Genomic DNA, 16,414 nt, shown 5'->3' with positions numbered 1-16,414 from the left:
TGGATGGTCTAATAATCAATCCCACATTGAGGGTTTAAACAAGTCCACCCAGTGTTCAGGTAGGCCACAGCATTTTCTACCTCCACAACATTTGGATCAAGCCGCAGCAGTGAGAGTCCAACCATCATTTTCCATATATGCGTACTTGACTCTTGCAATGAGAGTCTCTACTTTCTGGTGAGAAAGACTGTGACTGGTGTTGGAAGATTAACCCTTGTGATGATCATTGAATATTAGGAAGACCTTATCCAGAAATCATTCAGATTTTGTCTGTCAAGCTTGAATATTTTATTTGAACACAAACATTTATATTTTGGACTCTGCGTGGAGCCTCTGGCGGCTGCCATTAGAAGCAACCCCCGATATTCGGGGGATCCCGGTCAGGGGCAAGGAATTCAAGATATCGCTCTTCGCAGATGGCGTTATCCTTACCCTGATTCAGCCCAGGACCTCACTACCCAACCTTCACTCTGAGCTAGACCGATACGGGGAGCTTTCGGGCTACAAAATTAACACGTCCAAATCGGTGGCCCTCCCACTCAACATGGCGATGGTTGAGACGACCCACCTACGCTCCATATTCCCATATAAATGGGAAAGCTCTTCCCTTAAATACTTGGGGGTTTTCCTTACGCCTTCGTTCCATACCTTATATCAGGCTAATTTCCCCCCCTTTACCGGGCAATTAGGGAACTAATCCACAAATGGAAGGCGCACCACATATCGCTCCTGGGACGGATCACGTCCATTAAAATGGTGATCCTCCCCAAGCTTCTGTATTTGTTTCAGACACTGCCGATCCCGGTCCCTTACGCACATTTATGCACACTTCAGAAGGACCTGTTGAAATTTGTATGGAACTACAAAAAACACCGGGTCCCGAGCTCTGTCATGACGGCCTTACGTTCAGATGGCGGCTTGGCGTTCCCCGATTTGGTTCGCTACTACCAGGCCACTCAGCTACGGGCCATAGTCTCCTGGTTCCCGCAGGAGGTCATATAACAAATGGTCGGATTGAAAAAATCTGGCTAGCTCCGGTACACTCAAACAGCTTTTTATGGGGCGCAAGCATTGAGATTCGGGTCGGCTTCTAGGGCCGATGGCCCAGCTCCGCCTGCTCTGGCGGAAGCTTTCCCGCGAACACAGTCTCCACTCGGAGTTCTCCCTAATGACTTCCTTTCTCTGCAACCCGACGTTGCCGACTAGCCTGACCCACCAGATGTCCTGGCCCTGGGCTTAGCGTAACCAGTTTCATCTAGGGCATCTGGTGGACCCCAGAACAAGAAAGCTGTTGACCTTCTCGGAGCTCCAGGCCAAGCACGACCTCCCCCGACAGACGTTCTACAGCTACTTTCAAATCAGACACTTCGCACAGGCCATGGCCCCTCACCTACGGTTCTCCCCGCCCTTCCCAATCGAGCAGATAATTCTGGAAGGAAGGAATCGCAGAGGGCTGATCTCAGACATTTATCGCATCCTCAACACACACCACTTCCAAACGAGGGGTAAACATTCCTACATGAGACGCTGGGAGAGGGAACTAGATGAGGAGCTCCCCCTTGAGGCTTGGCAGGGGGTGTGGCACCAGGCGGCCAAGTCCTCTCTGTGTACACTGTACAAAGAGAACTCCTACAAAATCCTCTTTTTCTGGTATCAGACCTCAGACATACTCCACAAAATATATCCCTCCACCACAGACCGCTGCTGGCGATGTCTGAAGGAGCGGGGCTCCCTGTTCCACATCTACTGGGCCTGCCCCCTGATTGCCCCATACTGGCTCATGACCCGAAGGCTACGTTTATTTGACGTGTCGGTACCCCACTCCCCTAGATTTTTCTTACTGGGCCTGTCCCAACCCACACTGGCCAGGCCGGGTCGGAAGCTCCTTAGGCATGTCCTGACAGCGGCTCGTTGCCTAATAGCCCTTAACTGGAAAAATCCATTGCCCCCGTCCACGGGAGGCCTTATACTCCAGGATTAAGGATGTTGAACTTATGGAGAAAATGACTGCCAGGGTAAGGGATAGGCTCGAGGAGCACGACCTGGTCTGGGGGAGATGGTGGCTGCTGGAGGATTGATGGCGAACCGGTACGGGCACGGTGATGTAGACCGCTGGTGTTCTATTTCTTTACTTATCTCTCTTCTACTCTCTTTGTCAATACTGTTGATGGTCCTTGCTCTGTTTTGAATCTAGCATATAAGCTAGGCAGCAGACCCTAGGTGGCCTTCTGGTTGCCAGCACGGATAACTGACTTATGGTGTCTTTCGTCCGGCTGTGCACCCTTGGTTGGATCGACTGATCTTGTTGCACCTCCCAATACTGTGTTACTCTGCACTGTCTACTTGCACTGGGCCCCTTGTAGTTTGGGAGCCATACTGCTGTTGCTGTATACCTGTACTATTACTTTTGTCAGGCGACTACGAAAAATATATTTTGGACTTTAGTTTATTAAGCACTTTATGATGTTTGCATTTTTTTTTTTTATTAGTTCTATTGTGTTAACCATTTTGATGTTTATGCACTTGCAGTTTGCAATAGTGCGGTTTAACTTGTTAGTGTTTTCCTTTTTACCTAGACTGTTATATTACTTCCGAACACTGCCCATTCAAGTCCCTGCCATCGCTATTTGACGTTTCAATCCCAAATCTTCCACTTTATTTGGGGCACCAAAGGATCTATAAAAGCCAGGGCTACAATGTATGCTCCCAAGGACCTGGGTGGTCTGAATCCCAGAAATATTACATTTCTGCGCAGCTGGCCCAATTACGTCAACTACAGTGTTGGCATTATTGCCCTGACTGGGTCCCATTGGAGGCCCAGTTTTGCTCACCACTGACAAAGGCCCTTATCCTATAGACCCTCTTGAGACACCACAGGGCTATTCTGTGCCCCACACTTTCCCATTCACTACACATATGGGACATGAACTGCAGGAGATGGCCCCATACACTCTGCACACACCCAAGTGGCTCCTCTGTTTGGCAATCCCCTGTTAACCCCCATAGTATACACCCATCCAGTTTTGGATGGTGGGTGAACAAGGAATTATACCATACAGGTGACTATCTTGACCACAGATGAATACGTCCCTCCTCGCACTTTGTGGGCAGCTTGGGAATGCCCCCCCACAGAAAGCTTTCACTTACAAATTAAGCATTTTCTTAATTCATTACAAAAAAGGTGGCTCTGATCTAACAGTACACACCATGTTTGGGAACAAATGTATACAGGATGCGACTCTATGGGGGGGGGGAGAAGAGAGTCTATGCTTTACAAGCTGATTACCAGCCCCTTGTATAAAATTGTCTCATCAGGGGGCATAGAAGGGGGACTTGGGCATAGCCCCTGGGGTGAAGTATTGGTGTAAATTGGGTTTACAAATTCACAAAGGTATCCTTAATGTTGCCCTGATTGAGGCAGGATACAAAGTACATGCTAGATGGCACTTAGTGCCAGAGCGCCTGTCTAAAATGTATCCGGGAGCTTCATCCCCGTGCTTCAGGGGTTGTGGCCAGTGCACATATGGTGGACATGCCACAAGATTCGCCACTTTTGGATGAGGGTTCATGCATTCATATTTTTGGTCACAATGATTAATATTGTTAAGGATGCTAGAGTAGCTCTACTGAATAAACCAGTGGAAAAATGTATCCCGACACACCCAGTCACTTATGTTCCTAGCAGCTTAAATTGCAATTGCCACAGCATGGAAAAGCCCCTGTGTTTTATCTGGTGTCCTCCCTCTGATAATTTTGTCAATGACTTGGACCCAGGGGTCTCCAATATTGATTGAGTCCTCCAGGGACAAAACACCACCCCTGTCCCTTGGCCTCCCTTTCCCCCTCCATGGTGGGCCCCCATACCCTCTCTGATGAAAACCCCCCCGATAATTATTGTAACTCCTTGGTGGTTCATAGTAGTGGGGGGGTCCAGAGTATACATAGTGTTTTGGGGGGTGGGCATGTGTTCTTTAGGGTGGTCTATTGTGTCTGGGAGATGAACTTTCATAACCTGGAGCTTCAAATCAATTATGAACTGGTAGGTTAAATTGTGGTCTTAGATTCTCTTCTTGACGTTTTTTTGATATTGGTAGGTCATATTTCTGGGTGTTGCTCCCGGAACCTCATTTCGATAAGTGCTAGTTGTTTCCATTGTTCTACTGGCCTGTATAGGTGTGTTTGTCGGTGGGCAGAGCCAGGAGCGCTGGCTAGGGACCCGGAAAAAGGAGGGAGGATTGGAGCTGCTCGGTGCAAAACCATTGCACCGAGCAGGTTAATATGTTATTTTTAAAACAAACAAAAACAAACAAACAAACAAGCCTGGTGGTTCCCTGCAAGCTGAACTTTGCATGCCTATTGCTGCTCAAAAGTCTAACCAAACAGGAGCGCAAGCTTATTACGCTTATAGACATGACAATGCAGGAAATTTAAAAAAAGTCTGAAAAAAATACTACAATGACTAGTCAAGGCTTTTTCTGCAAACATACAATTTTACTTTTGGAAAAAAAAAAAAAGGTAGTTTAGTAAATAAATGAATTCCCAGTGTACGTTTCCGCTTTATACAAAAAAATACCATATATGAAAAACAGAATGAAGTGGTTATAACAGCATAATTGACAACGGTGGTTTTCTCAGATTCTATCACACAGAACAGACTCAAACATTATAGTGGTAAAAAGACAGTAGGGAGAGACATCAATGTCCTATACCAGTGTTTCTCAACTCCAGTCCTCAAGGCGCCCCAACAGGTCATGTCTTCAGGATTTCCCTCAGATGAAACAGCTTTGGTCATTACTAAGGCAGTGAAACTGATCAAATCACCTGTGCAAAATAATGGAGAGCCTGAAAAAATGACGTGTTGGTGCGCCTTGAGGGCTGGAGTTGAGAAACACTGTCCTAAACAATCACAAAACAGAAATCCTTGAAACAACATGAATGGCAACACATTTTAGTTACTGTTCAAGGGTGCTGGGCAAGGTGGTCAGGCAACTGTGGTCCTCCAGTAGTCCAGTAATTACAAGCCCCAGCATGTCGCAAGATTGTAGTTTCAAATTACAGTTTCTCAACCAATGATTATTTATTAGCCAGAGATACCTAAACACACCAGTTAAAATGGCTTCTGTTTGCCATCTTTGACCTCAGATTCCACACCCAAGCTACCGGAGTGCTATGGGCCCTGTAATGCCACAGAGTGGGCCAAACCCCAATAAAAGGCCTCTGCCCCCAACCAAATCACCTGTGGTGAAAGGGCTCCCAGGGAAAAAGCAATTCTCTGGCTACCAGAGCCTGCATACCTGTTCCAAGCTGTGTCCCTGAAAAGGTCCGGAGACAGCTGCTTCCACAGGTATTCTGCCTTGCAACAGGCTCCATTTACATTTTTATACAGGTTTAGCACACTCTGAGTTTCACAGCCTGCCTCCCTCATGGTGAAATCCTTGTTTCCAGAGCAGTATGGGAGAGTGAAAATAATACTCTACAAAGAGAATCCTGAGAACCCACCACATACAGAGTTCTGGGTGCCCTGTATTTAGGGGGTACTACAGAAGTTTAGGGCTTCTAAATTGCTGTTAAAAATAAAAATGGCACAGCATGTCATGTCTTCTGCTGTTGAAGCCCAATACTGTAAGTGTAAACCTGTTTTGCACAGAATGCCAGGAAAAAAGGGCAGCAGAGGGAGCTGCGAGTTTCCGCTACTGGATTCTATCCATCCAGCTTGCACTCCAGAAAGGATGTGTGGCTTTCCCTTCCATGAAGATGCGTCCTGTGAGTCTCTTGCAGTCAGCCTGGTACCTCATACTGGCTATAGTAGTAAAGGTGTCCGTTCGCCCAGAGGCTGCTCCTTGCGGAAAAGATCCCTGAATCTTGCCAGGCTGGCCAGGAATCGTTCCTTGAGTGGAGGCGTATGGTAGATGGGATCTAGAATGTTCGTTATTCGCCTCTCTCTGTCCCTCTTCCATATTGCATAGGGAGTGGGTGGGAAAAGCGGCTGTTCACGCTCTCTGTAAAACTGGGTAAATGCTCCGCTAAGCACAAGGACTGCCCACACAGCGATGATGATGAAATCTGTTGGATGCAAGAGACAGTTAGGCCTGTGAACCATAACCCTAAATTCCCTACTTCATAACGATCAATATTTGCTTTTACATGAACATTGCTATAATTACACAAATCATAAAAATGACAATGGGCCTCATAACAGAAGTAGAAGTTTAACAATTTTAAATTAGTTTTTTTTTTTTTTATTGAAAATTATTTAGAATCCCCAAATTAGGAGGAGGAGAGACATTTAGGCTAGGTTCACGCTGACTGTGGGAATGAAATCTTGCATGTTCAGCTGAACATGCACAATTTCATTCCCGCATATCAGTCCCGACTTCGGGGGCGATTTCAGAGACATCTGTGCGAGTTTCTGCACAGATGTCAATGGAAATTGCACCCCAAAATCGTCAAAAGTAGTACAGAAACTACTTTTGGGAATCGATTTGGATGCGGCCATCGTCATTGATTTGGCATGATCACATCAATGTGAACCAGGGCTTAAATTTTTCCGCTGCCGTTTTTTTTTTTTTTTTACCTGTGTCACTGGTGGGCGATTCCTACGGTGTCTTTGCAGTCACGATCGGCATCTTTTTAACCCCCAGCGTGACGATTTCATTGCTAAGGAAAACTTTAAAAAAAGCAGTCCGGCGGTTTCCATTTTCACTGTGGGCGTTTGAAGCCCACAGGCATTTACTTCCTGGATGTGATGATGCTGAGCTCCCAGCATCCACCGCTCCATCTCGCACATGCTCATTGAGTGTCCTCTTTGTTTTCCTTCCTCTTGCCTCATGTGCTATAGTGGTAATGGCAGATAGAGCTGCCTGCCCACTTTCAAAATGGCAATTTCAGACACGCTCTCGTCATGTGACCGGCGTCCTCCTTCCGAAATCTCACGAGATTTCGGCATGACTGTGTCCCCCACTGATTCCTGGGAAATTTCCCAGGGACCATTGCGAAGCCGATAAACACGCCTACTCCCACGGGAGGAGAGCCCGGAAGTCGGCATAAACATTAAAAATAAAAGGTAAATACTGCATATTATTTTATTTCAATGGTCATAACTGCATCTATGTTCCAAAGCCATTTGAATAAGATGAACTTGCAATTTTCTGTACAAAACCACTTTAAGGCCATGAAGTGGAAGGGACGATGGACGTTGCTCTTCAGTCCTCCAAGGGCATGTTAAGTATGGGCCATCTTCACTTCCTGCCCATTACTCCAGCAGATCGGATAGTTTCCTCCTCTACTGATCGCTCCGGTAAGCAGAGATAAAAAAATGGGAAGCGGTTGGAAGGGGGGTGCCTCTAAAAGTGATTTGTGGAAAATGCACTGCTGACACTACCTTTATTTTGTAGACAATCGTCCACAGAATAGGAGAATACCAGGGTTATTGCAACTAGCTGCTACCATAAAGACAGTATTTAGCATTAAGGTAAAGATGTAAATGTACTTTGGGCGGTCAAAGTGGTTAATCTGCTTATTACGCTTTTCCTGGTTCGTCCTTTGTTTATTACATGCCTTATTTTTGGGCCAGCGATATCACTGGGACTCTGTGCTTCGCTTTGCAATGCAAGTAAATCATGGCTGGTAGGAGGCATCAATAAGGTGCTGTACATAGCTTCCTGAAAACATCACAGCATCTCTCACAGCTGCCTCAGTACACTTCTCACTATGATGCAAGCAATGGGCTGGCTCTTGGGTGGAGTTCTATAAATATCAATATATGGACGCTTGTAGGCAGGCTGTATTGGCATGCAGACTACCCGAGGTGATCCCTTCTAGGATAAAGAAGGAAGGAAGCAAGCTAAAATGCAACAGTTGTTGCTACAACTAAAGCAGAGGGAAATCCCATAGCAGAGGCAAATTTTAGTGATAAAATGTTAAAAGGCAGTAATTCACTTCATTGAGGAAAATTCAGCTCACTTCCTGTTGTATTTCTGGGTAAGGATGTGAATGAAAATCTTTACAGTGAAGACACAGACAGCAATCAAACACTTCACAAAAACACAACCTCTTTCATGAAAATAAAATAAAAATAATAATAATAATAATAATAATAATAATAAGTTAATTATATGCAATACTGATCTAAAAATAAAAAAAAGTTACATTTACAACTTACCATTAGTCTGGAAAGGCACGCTGGTGTACACCGTGCTGAAATCACTGTTCAGTGCCCTCTTGAGGATGTTTAAGGTAATGTAGCTGAGACTTGTGTACAGGTAACTGTCTACAGCTAGCACGACTCCGTAGGAGCCAACTATGCTGCAGGACAAAATATTCAGCTAAAAAAAAAAAAAAAAAAAAGTTAAGCCAGTTAGTCTAAGATTATAGAGCAAACAGGATATATCATTTTTACACAGTCCATACAATGTTATTTACAGGAAATTCATTGGATGATTAAGATCAACAGCAAATGAGAATGCATAGCTCAACTCACCCCGACCCAGCGATGTTCCCTCCAACAAGGTCCCAGACAGCTCCTTTTCACACTGCACAAGCACAACAAGGCTCCATTCCTTATGCAAGTCATACTCTAAATTTTTGGCTGGAGGCTGACATGAGTATGACTTGGCCATATGAATTAATGGAGAAGCATCACACATCCACTGTCTGAAGAGAAACTGGTTGGGACCTTGTCAGAAGAAAAATTGCTGGATCAGGGAGACAGGCAGGCATTATTCCAAGTGGGCTGCTCTAGGAGGTGGAGGAATGAAAGAATAACTTCGCTATGGTTATTCACCTTCCGGTTGGACAGTTCTGAACATCAAAAAAGGCTGCACTTAATAGTTCAGCAAATTCAATGTTACAGAAAGTTATCAGTGACTGCAGACATGCTACAAGAGACAAGAGCCCCCTGTAGTCCACTTAAAAAGTACTTACAACACGTGTTGCTTTGTTCTCCCATGGGTTTCTGCATACTGCCGAGAAGAAGACAGTCGCAGAGACTCTTGTTATATTAATATGTATAGCCTGTTATGTACATGTCTTATGGTACATTAGGTTTTCAGAGAACACTTGTAATGTTCCTTTTATTCTACTTGAAATTCAATTTTTTTTTTTGTATAAATCAAAAGTACTTTTAGTGTAGTTGATTTACTAAAACTGGAGAGTGCAAAATCTGATGCAGCTGTGCATGGTAGCCAATCAGCATTTAACATCAGGTTATTCAATTAAGCTTTTGACTATGCAGAGCTGCACCAGATTTTTCACTCAGTTTTAGCAAATCAACCCCAGTTTGAAAGTATGTAAGCACATAGAAGTTAGTAGTTTTTTTGGGGGGGGGGGTTTTCTGTCTACAGGGGCCGCACAACTAGCACCACAGAGTGTGTTGGGCACAAGGGCCCTACATAATGCTCTAAGCATACTAATCCAAATGTTAGGTGAAGCAAAGAAGGTGAATACTTACTGTTCGTGGGAAAGGGAGCAGACACATTGGCGCCAACAGTGCAATACAAGTGAAGGTTAGCCAGAACACTGTGTCATTGCGAAAAGTGTCAAAATCCCCTGCCAGGAAGAACAAAAAACTCACATTACACACACACCTAACCTCAATATAAAAATTAGGAAACAAGATATTAATGGTAATTTTACAGTGACAACTAAAGTGAAGTGAACGTTAGATTTTTCATTCCTACAAACCAGAACAGCAGTTATAAATAGAACATTAGGGAAGCATCCAGCTTTTAAGCGGATTCAAAGCAGCAAAAAAAAAAAAAAAAAAAGCCCAAAAATATAATTTTCTGGAATTTCTGTGCGGTCAAACCTAAAAACTCAGGGGGTCTCAAAGTCTTCGTGCATATGTGGACAAATCTATATAAAGCCCTCCAAAAAGGGGCTGTCATTTGTTGTTTCTGAGGATACACAACCTCGCCAAAAGGAATAAAGACCTTTGGACCAGCTGCAAGAGTTTCCATGGTCATTTGAAAGAAAAAAAAAAAAATTGTACAAAATCAGTCTCATGTTCCCCAGCTTTAGCAAAAATCACTGGAAAATCCCACTGCAGTGCAATGAGGGACCGCGTAAATTATTGAAGGGTGCTAGCATCCTGTTTGTGACATCAGATGCCCAGCGTCCCTCTAGCGACAACACTGATCCTGCACATGCCAGGTGCACACTCCAAGCAGCTTACAGACTGAAGCGTTATACATGCTACTTTGCAGACATGCTCCTTCTCTAGGACTCACAACTGTTCTTACAAAGCTGTACTAGTAGCCTGTACCAGAACAAGCTGATGTAGCAGACAGAAGCAGAATTTATACATATAGAAAGACTTGTAAGTATTAAAAATTTGCTTAAGAACCCATCTACTTAAATTGCAGGTAAAAGCACAAAGAATCTTTTAGTGTTTTCCTTTCCATAAATAATTTTTTGTTCACTTGCTAGAAAAATAGCATATTCCAGGAAAATCCATTCCTTAGCACAGTCCTCTCCCTCCTACAGTGTCACTGATTTGGATGTGTGACAGGGTCTCTAAATGTAACAATGTATGTGCCCCCTTTTTTTTTCTATTTGAGATACTATGTTTTACAGCACGTGATTAATAGAGCGGAAAAAAACAGCCATTTAACATGTAGTATGGCTAGGATGACTGCCAATATACGAAGTGGACAATGTTGCAGTAGGGGTAGTTTGGAAAGCCCCACGGAAGTTTTACCCTTTTTGGGGAATAGTAGTTACAAAACAGAAGAATCACAGAGATAAAAAATAAATAAAATGGGGGGGGGGTTGGGGTTTTGGGGTATAGAGGTAGGGTAGACCCTTAATCCACTAACAGGGAAGGAACAGTGGCTGTCTGACATTCTAAAGCTACTACACATATGGCTTTTTCTCAAACACTACATACAACAGGGTCTTTTGAATGGTTAGAATTTGCACTCCTCCTTTCAGTCTGCTGAGGGTATGGTCACTAGTATTGAGTCTGTTCAACATGAAAACTATTTTTTTGTTATTACTGTCACACAGCATAAAACACACATCAATGTGAAGTGAAACTGGGAAATCAAAGACAAACTGAACTTTTGAACCTTCCCTCATATTAGAAGGGGGTTTCTCAAGAACATAATTAGCTTACTGTACCTATAGGAGTAAAGAAGACGATGGATGAAACTAGGAATCCCAAAACCAGCCCCACCAGGAGCATGCAGATGTAGACACTGCCAAATCTCCACCAATACCCTAACAGCAGCACACCCCCTAAAATTCCAGCGAGGGCGGTGAAGGCCAGGCGATCTGTCAAGGACAAGAAAAAATAAAAATGAAATTAGCAGCAGGTCAGGTCATACTTCTCCAAATCAAAATACAATGACCCAGTCCAAGAGTTGCCTATATTGACCAATGGCTGCACGTGACAGTGACAATATCAGAAGAGTAGTAAAGATACAACACATAGTCCGCTTCCAGAACAATGTCTGAACAAAAACACTTACCACCGTAGCCAAGGAGTGTGACTCTGGTAAGCAGAACAAACATGAGGAACCCAAAAATGATAAAACCGAAAAAGAAGAATCCTGGGAAGATGAAAACAAATTAGTGTGTCACACTTTAAGTTCTCATTCAGCCGATTATGTTAAAGGACGTGGGCACTAACCTGTCTTGAGAAAACGGTGCCCGAGAAAACAGACAAAGAGGCCCAAAATGGCAAAGAGGGTGAAGAATATTTTCGATGAAACTTTGCCTAGAGAAAAAGAATAAAAAAAATGAAGGAGGCAAAGTTAAAAAAAAACTGTTAACAGCAAGACCACAACAAACTTGAGGCTCAAAGATCAACCACTGACTGTAGCACTATATAATTCCAAAAAAAAAAAAAAAAAAGTTCTTATTGTGCACAAGTATGCATAGATTATAATCAAAGCATGGTGGTGGTGAGCAAATTTCCCTATTGGCTTCCCTTGCTGCTTGGGGACTCCTGAGATGGGATCTCCCTTCTGTAGTTCCTGGTTTTGTCCCTGTCCCACTTGACTAGAACACGTCAACAAGCATCTTTTTTTTTATAATAACCCCTATATTGATATTCACATTTAACAGGCAGAATGAGTGTTTTTGTACTGTGCAGAATAGGTATCCAGGATATCCATGTGGATCCAAAATTTTCCTCCCTGTTGTGAAGAGTGGCTGTAAGATTATCCATATGCATAATATCATTTGCCTTAGTGAACCAGATTATGTGTATGGGTGATGCTGGTTGCAATTTATTGGAAAAAGCTAAGATAAGACTTTGAGATAAAAATCGTTTTAAAAGCCTAAATTTAGCTAAGAATAAAAAAAAAAAAAAAAAAAAAAAAGAAGAAGGGGAAGGATGCACAAGGGACATTAGTTATTTTCAGTTAGATGTGTCCCTTGTGCTGCTTTGCTCTTCTTTTAGTCAAAATCTTCCTCCTCCAAGGCCCCCCCCATGTGGCAGGAGTTATTACAGCGGAGGGGCAGTCACAGTCACTCAGCAAGAAAGCCTGACTATGCCCGCCCTTTCCGCCTAGCTGCTCCATTCACAGAAGTAGCAGAATCTCTGAAAAGAGGATGATTAACAGGTTCATCGCCTTCATTCTTGGATCCTGCTTAATTCACAAAATCTGTAGTATGACTTATGAATGGAGCAGCTAGGCACAAAGGGTTGGCATAATTGGAATCTCTTGATGTGAGCCTGTGACAGCTGCTTAGCTGTATTAATCCCTGCCGCACAGGAAAATTACAGTGGCGGGGTGGGGATGAGGGGAAGGACAAAGGACACATCCTATTAAGAAGGTAGAAAAACATCCCTTGTGCAGATTCTTTTATTTTTTTAACTACATACAAGTCATTTTCACACAGGCGTATTTAAGTGTACCCCTATGCGAGGGTCGTGTTTTTCCACACAGGGATGCACAGGCGTTCCATGCATCTCAGTGCAGGTAGTCTCGGTCATATCAATTTGGACCCAGCTGCTGCTTTTAATTTGACAAATGTGTGGGAGCTAATATTTTTCAAAACAGTTGACCATACCAATACATGAGGACACTCTATTAGCACTTACACTCTCTGGTGTACATGTACCAGCCAAGCAATGTGATCCTACCTAACGTGTAGCAGTTGTCCATGGTTGCAGTGAAGTTACATGCATATGTGTGAACTGGCACATAAGCTGCGGATGTGTTCAGGAAGGGATCTCGTACAATCACGTTGTATATGATTCCTTGCCCGGGAATAGATGAGAAGGACATGGTGGGCCGGTCGTTGGATGTTAGTGTAGCAAGCTGCCAAAATGACAAGACCTTTCATTAGATATTACGCGTACCAGTACATACACATTCCTAGAGGAAATCAAACTGGCAGAAGTCACCGGCCAGAACCAAGCGCTGATGGGCAGTTTATCCAGTGACAAATAAAAACACAAAAATACACGGATGACATACGAACTTCAAGTAGCTCCCTGGTGGGAACTAAAATGTATGAAAATCTAAAAATGAACTTTTTAGTTGCGCTCTTTTGGTTTGTTGAACATACAATAAAAATAAAAATGAATCCAGCACCTGTATCCAAGGACTGGTATGCTGCAATATATAAAAATGACTGTTTTTGGTCTTAGATACGCTTTTAAGCCCAGGACTTCAGCAACACAACAGCCACAGTTCTTAATCCACAATTACCTTCTTGCCATTAGTGGAAACTTGGGATACAGTGGACATCCTCAGCAGATGGGTTATGACGGTGGCCTCACTGAGGTTGTTCTCTGGTAAGAAGTATTGGTAGACATCGTATTGCAGGCGCCATCTGGTGTTCTGACCTGTCTGGGTATCACAACCACCAGCGGAGGCATCCCTAAAAAGGAAAAAAAGGAAGACTTGCAGATCTCTACATTGACAGAACTTAAAGCCAATTCCAACTAGAGCTACATTTTCCAAGGTTTATAGGCTTTAGTCTTAAAGCTGAACTCCATATTTACTTTCACACCCTGCACTAATTGATGCAGCCACTATCACTGTATAAACTCTCTGTAACAGCATACATACGTACTACAAACAGTATACAACGATGTGTTCCAGCAGTGGTACAGGGACTCCCCATTGGCAGGCTTAAAATCAAGTTGGGCTGAGTGCTGCTCTGCCATTCACAGGAGACTTTGTTTTTATAAAATGAATACAATGTTCCCTCTGAGAGTTGGAGATTGTGAAGCCAGCCACCCACCTTCTCCACTTCAGAGAAAGCCTTGCATTCACTGATTAACCACTTGCTTACTGGGCACTTAAACCCCCCCTCCTGCCAGACCAATTTTCAGCTTTCAGTGCTGATGCACTTTGAATGACAATTGCGCGGCCATACAACACTGTACCCAAATTACATTTTTATCATTTTTTTCCCACAAATGGAGCTTTCTTTTGGTGGTATTTAATTACAGCTGGGAGCTTTATTTTTTTGCTAAACAAACAAAAAAGATGCAAAAAAAAATAAAAAATCATGTTTAATAGTTTGTTATAAAATTTTGCAAACAGGTAATTTTTCTCCTTCATTGAAATGCGCTGATGAGGCGGCGCTGGTGGGCACTGATAGGTGGCACTAATAGGCACAGATAAGGTGGCACCGATAGGCACAAATGAGGCAGCACTGATGGGCACAAATAAGGCAGCACTGATGGGCACAAATAAGGCAGCACTGATGGGCAAAGATGGGCACGGATAGGGTGGCACGGATGGGTACCACTGATAGATGGGACTGATGGGCACCGATATGTGGCACTGAGGTGCAGCACTGTGTGTGCGAGGCAGATTGTGGGCACTGATAGGTGGCACTGTGGGCACTGATGGGTGGCACTTTTTGGCATTTTTTGGTGGCACTGGCAGGGGGCAGGTGGGTACTGATGAGCTGTCCCCAGCTCACCGTGATCGGGACTGACGTCCCGATCACGGCCGCTGGTGATCGGCTTTTTTTTTCTCCTCACGCTGTCAGCGTGAGGAGGAAAAATAGCTGATTACCGGCTGTGTTGTGATCACATGATCAGCTGTCATTGGCTGACAGCTGATCACATGGTAAGGGGTCGGGATCGACCCCTTGCTCCGATCCGTGATCAGGCGAGTCTCAGACTCGCTGATCACAGAGCGCGCCGCTCGTGCACGGGACGACGTCAATAGACGTAGTCCCGTCAAAGCAGGTCCGTGCTGTAGCCGCTATAGCGCGGATCTCAAGAAGTTAAAAATACAAGGTCTTTGTGAATGACTGAGCAGCATTCAGCTCAACTTGATTTTGTTCCAGAGGCAGATGGGAAGTCCCTGTACCACTTCTGGAACACAGCGCTGTATACTGTATGTAACTGCACACATTCAGTACATACAGCACTGACAGCAGCTGCATCCATTAGGGTCATCGGCAGTAAAGCGGCGCTATTTTTAGCGGTGCTTTACCTTAGTTTTTGCAGGGGTTTAAAAGGGTTAAAACGGCCTGCAAAGCGCCGCTGCAGTGGCGCTTTGCCAGCAGTTCGGCAGCGATGCCCATTCAGTTCAATGGGCAGAGGCGGTTTAGGAGCGGTGTATACACCGCTCCAAAGATGCGGCTTCCAGTTTTTTTTACCATCCTGCCAGTGCATCGTCCCAGTGTGAAAGCACTCGGGCATTCACACAGACTGCAGGTGAGCCATTTTTCAGGCGCTTTTCAGGTGCTATTTTTAGCCTAAAAGCACTTGAAAAACGTCTCAGTGTGAAAGGTCTTAGTAGAGGAAATAGCTTGCCCTAAACAAACCATATTGAATTAAAACATGGAGTTAACCTTTACTCTGCCTATGCGGTCTAGCAAATGCTGCAGCTGTGCTTATGTCCAAAAGTTAAGTATATGTGAAACCTCACTTTGTGCAAAAAACAAACCAAAAATATATATTTAAAAAAAAAAATACATAACATTCAGCTTGATATAGAAATGAAAGGCAATCAAACATCACAACCTCTGTTCTCATCTGCATAAGAGGTTAAGAGAGCTTGGATGGCGAATCAACAGTACACAATCATCCCAGTGTATGGCTATGCCAGGGGGCATGTCAGTGGAAGTCTTGGAGGACAAACAGGCTGTTCTTCCAACACAGCCAGAAAACTGGGACGCTGTGCTCTCATGCCTAGAGTGGTCAGTTTGAAAAAGTGTAAAAAATGTATCCTGCCAGAAATCCAGTGCACTTTGCAATTTTATCTCAAGCAGTGATATTACCCTGCTCCTACAGCTCTGTAAACTACAGAATTTACCTCCCCCCACCTACCTCTCTGAAGAGGAGCGAGGGGTAAGGTGTTCTGTTGTCCTAGGACAATGTTGTTCCTCCACAGATGAAACAACATGAACAAGCACTGTCACCCTTGTACAGGAGATTTTTTTATTTGCAGATCCAGGTGAAAAGAAAAAACAAACAAGGAAAATGAATACAGCT

At 44.0% G+C, this 16,414-nt stretch overlaps 1 protein-coding gene across 1 annotated transcript in view; it reads right to left on the bottom strand.

The window, feature by feature from the left end:
• Positions 1-4,543: 4,543 nt before the first annotated feature.
• TM7SF3 (transmembrane 7 superfamily member 3) overlaps positions 4,544-16,414 on the bottom strand; it is a 43,179-nt gene continuing 31,308 nt past the window's right edge. Inside the window, exons 5-12 of the mRNA XM_077469078.1 lie at positions 13,662-13,833; positions 13,091-13,268; positions 11,630-11,716; positions 11,469-11,549; positions 11,119-11,271; positions 9,449-9,546; positions 8,162-8,324; positions 4,544-6,063 (exon numbers count right to left, since the gene is read on the bottom strand). Of these exons, the coding sequence (XP_077325204.1) occupies positions 5,801-6,063; positions 8,162-8,324; positions 9,449-9,546; positions 11,119-11,271; positions 11,469-11,549; positions 11,630-11,716; positions 13,091-13,268; positions 13,662-13,833 (1,195 nt within the window). The 3' untranslated portion in view covers positions 4,544-5,800. The remainder of the gene's footprint in view (positions 6,064-8,161; positions 8,325-9,448; positions 9,547-11,118; positions 11,272-11,468; positions 11,550-11,629; positions 11,717-13,090; positions 13,269-13,661; positions 13,834-16,414) is intronic.

This window comes from Lithobates pipiens, unplaced genomic scaffold, assembly GCF_037356315.1.
Source record: "Lithobates pipiens isolate NorthernLeopardFrog02 unplaced genomic scaffold, aLitPip1_a1.2 Scaffold_8, whole genome shotgun sequence".
In the NCBI taxonomy this organism is placed as follows: domain Eukaryota; kingdom Metazoa; phylum Chordata; class Amphibia; order Anura; family Ranidae; genus Lithobates; species Lithobates pipiens.
The sequence above is the reverse complement of the archived record's forward strand: the minus strand, read 5'-3'. Positions and strand labels throughout refer to the sequence as shown.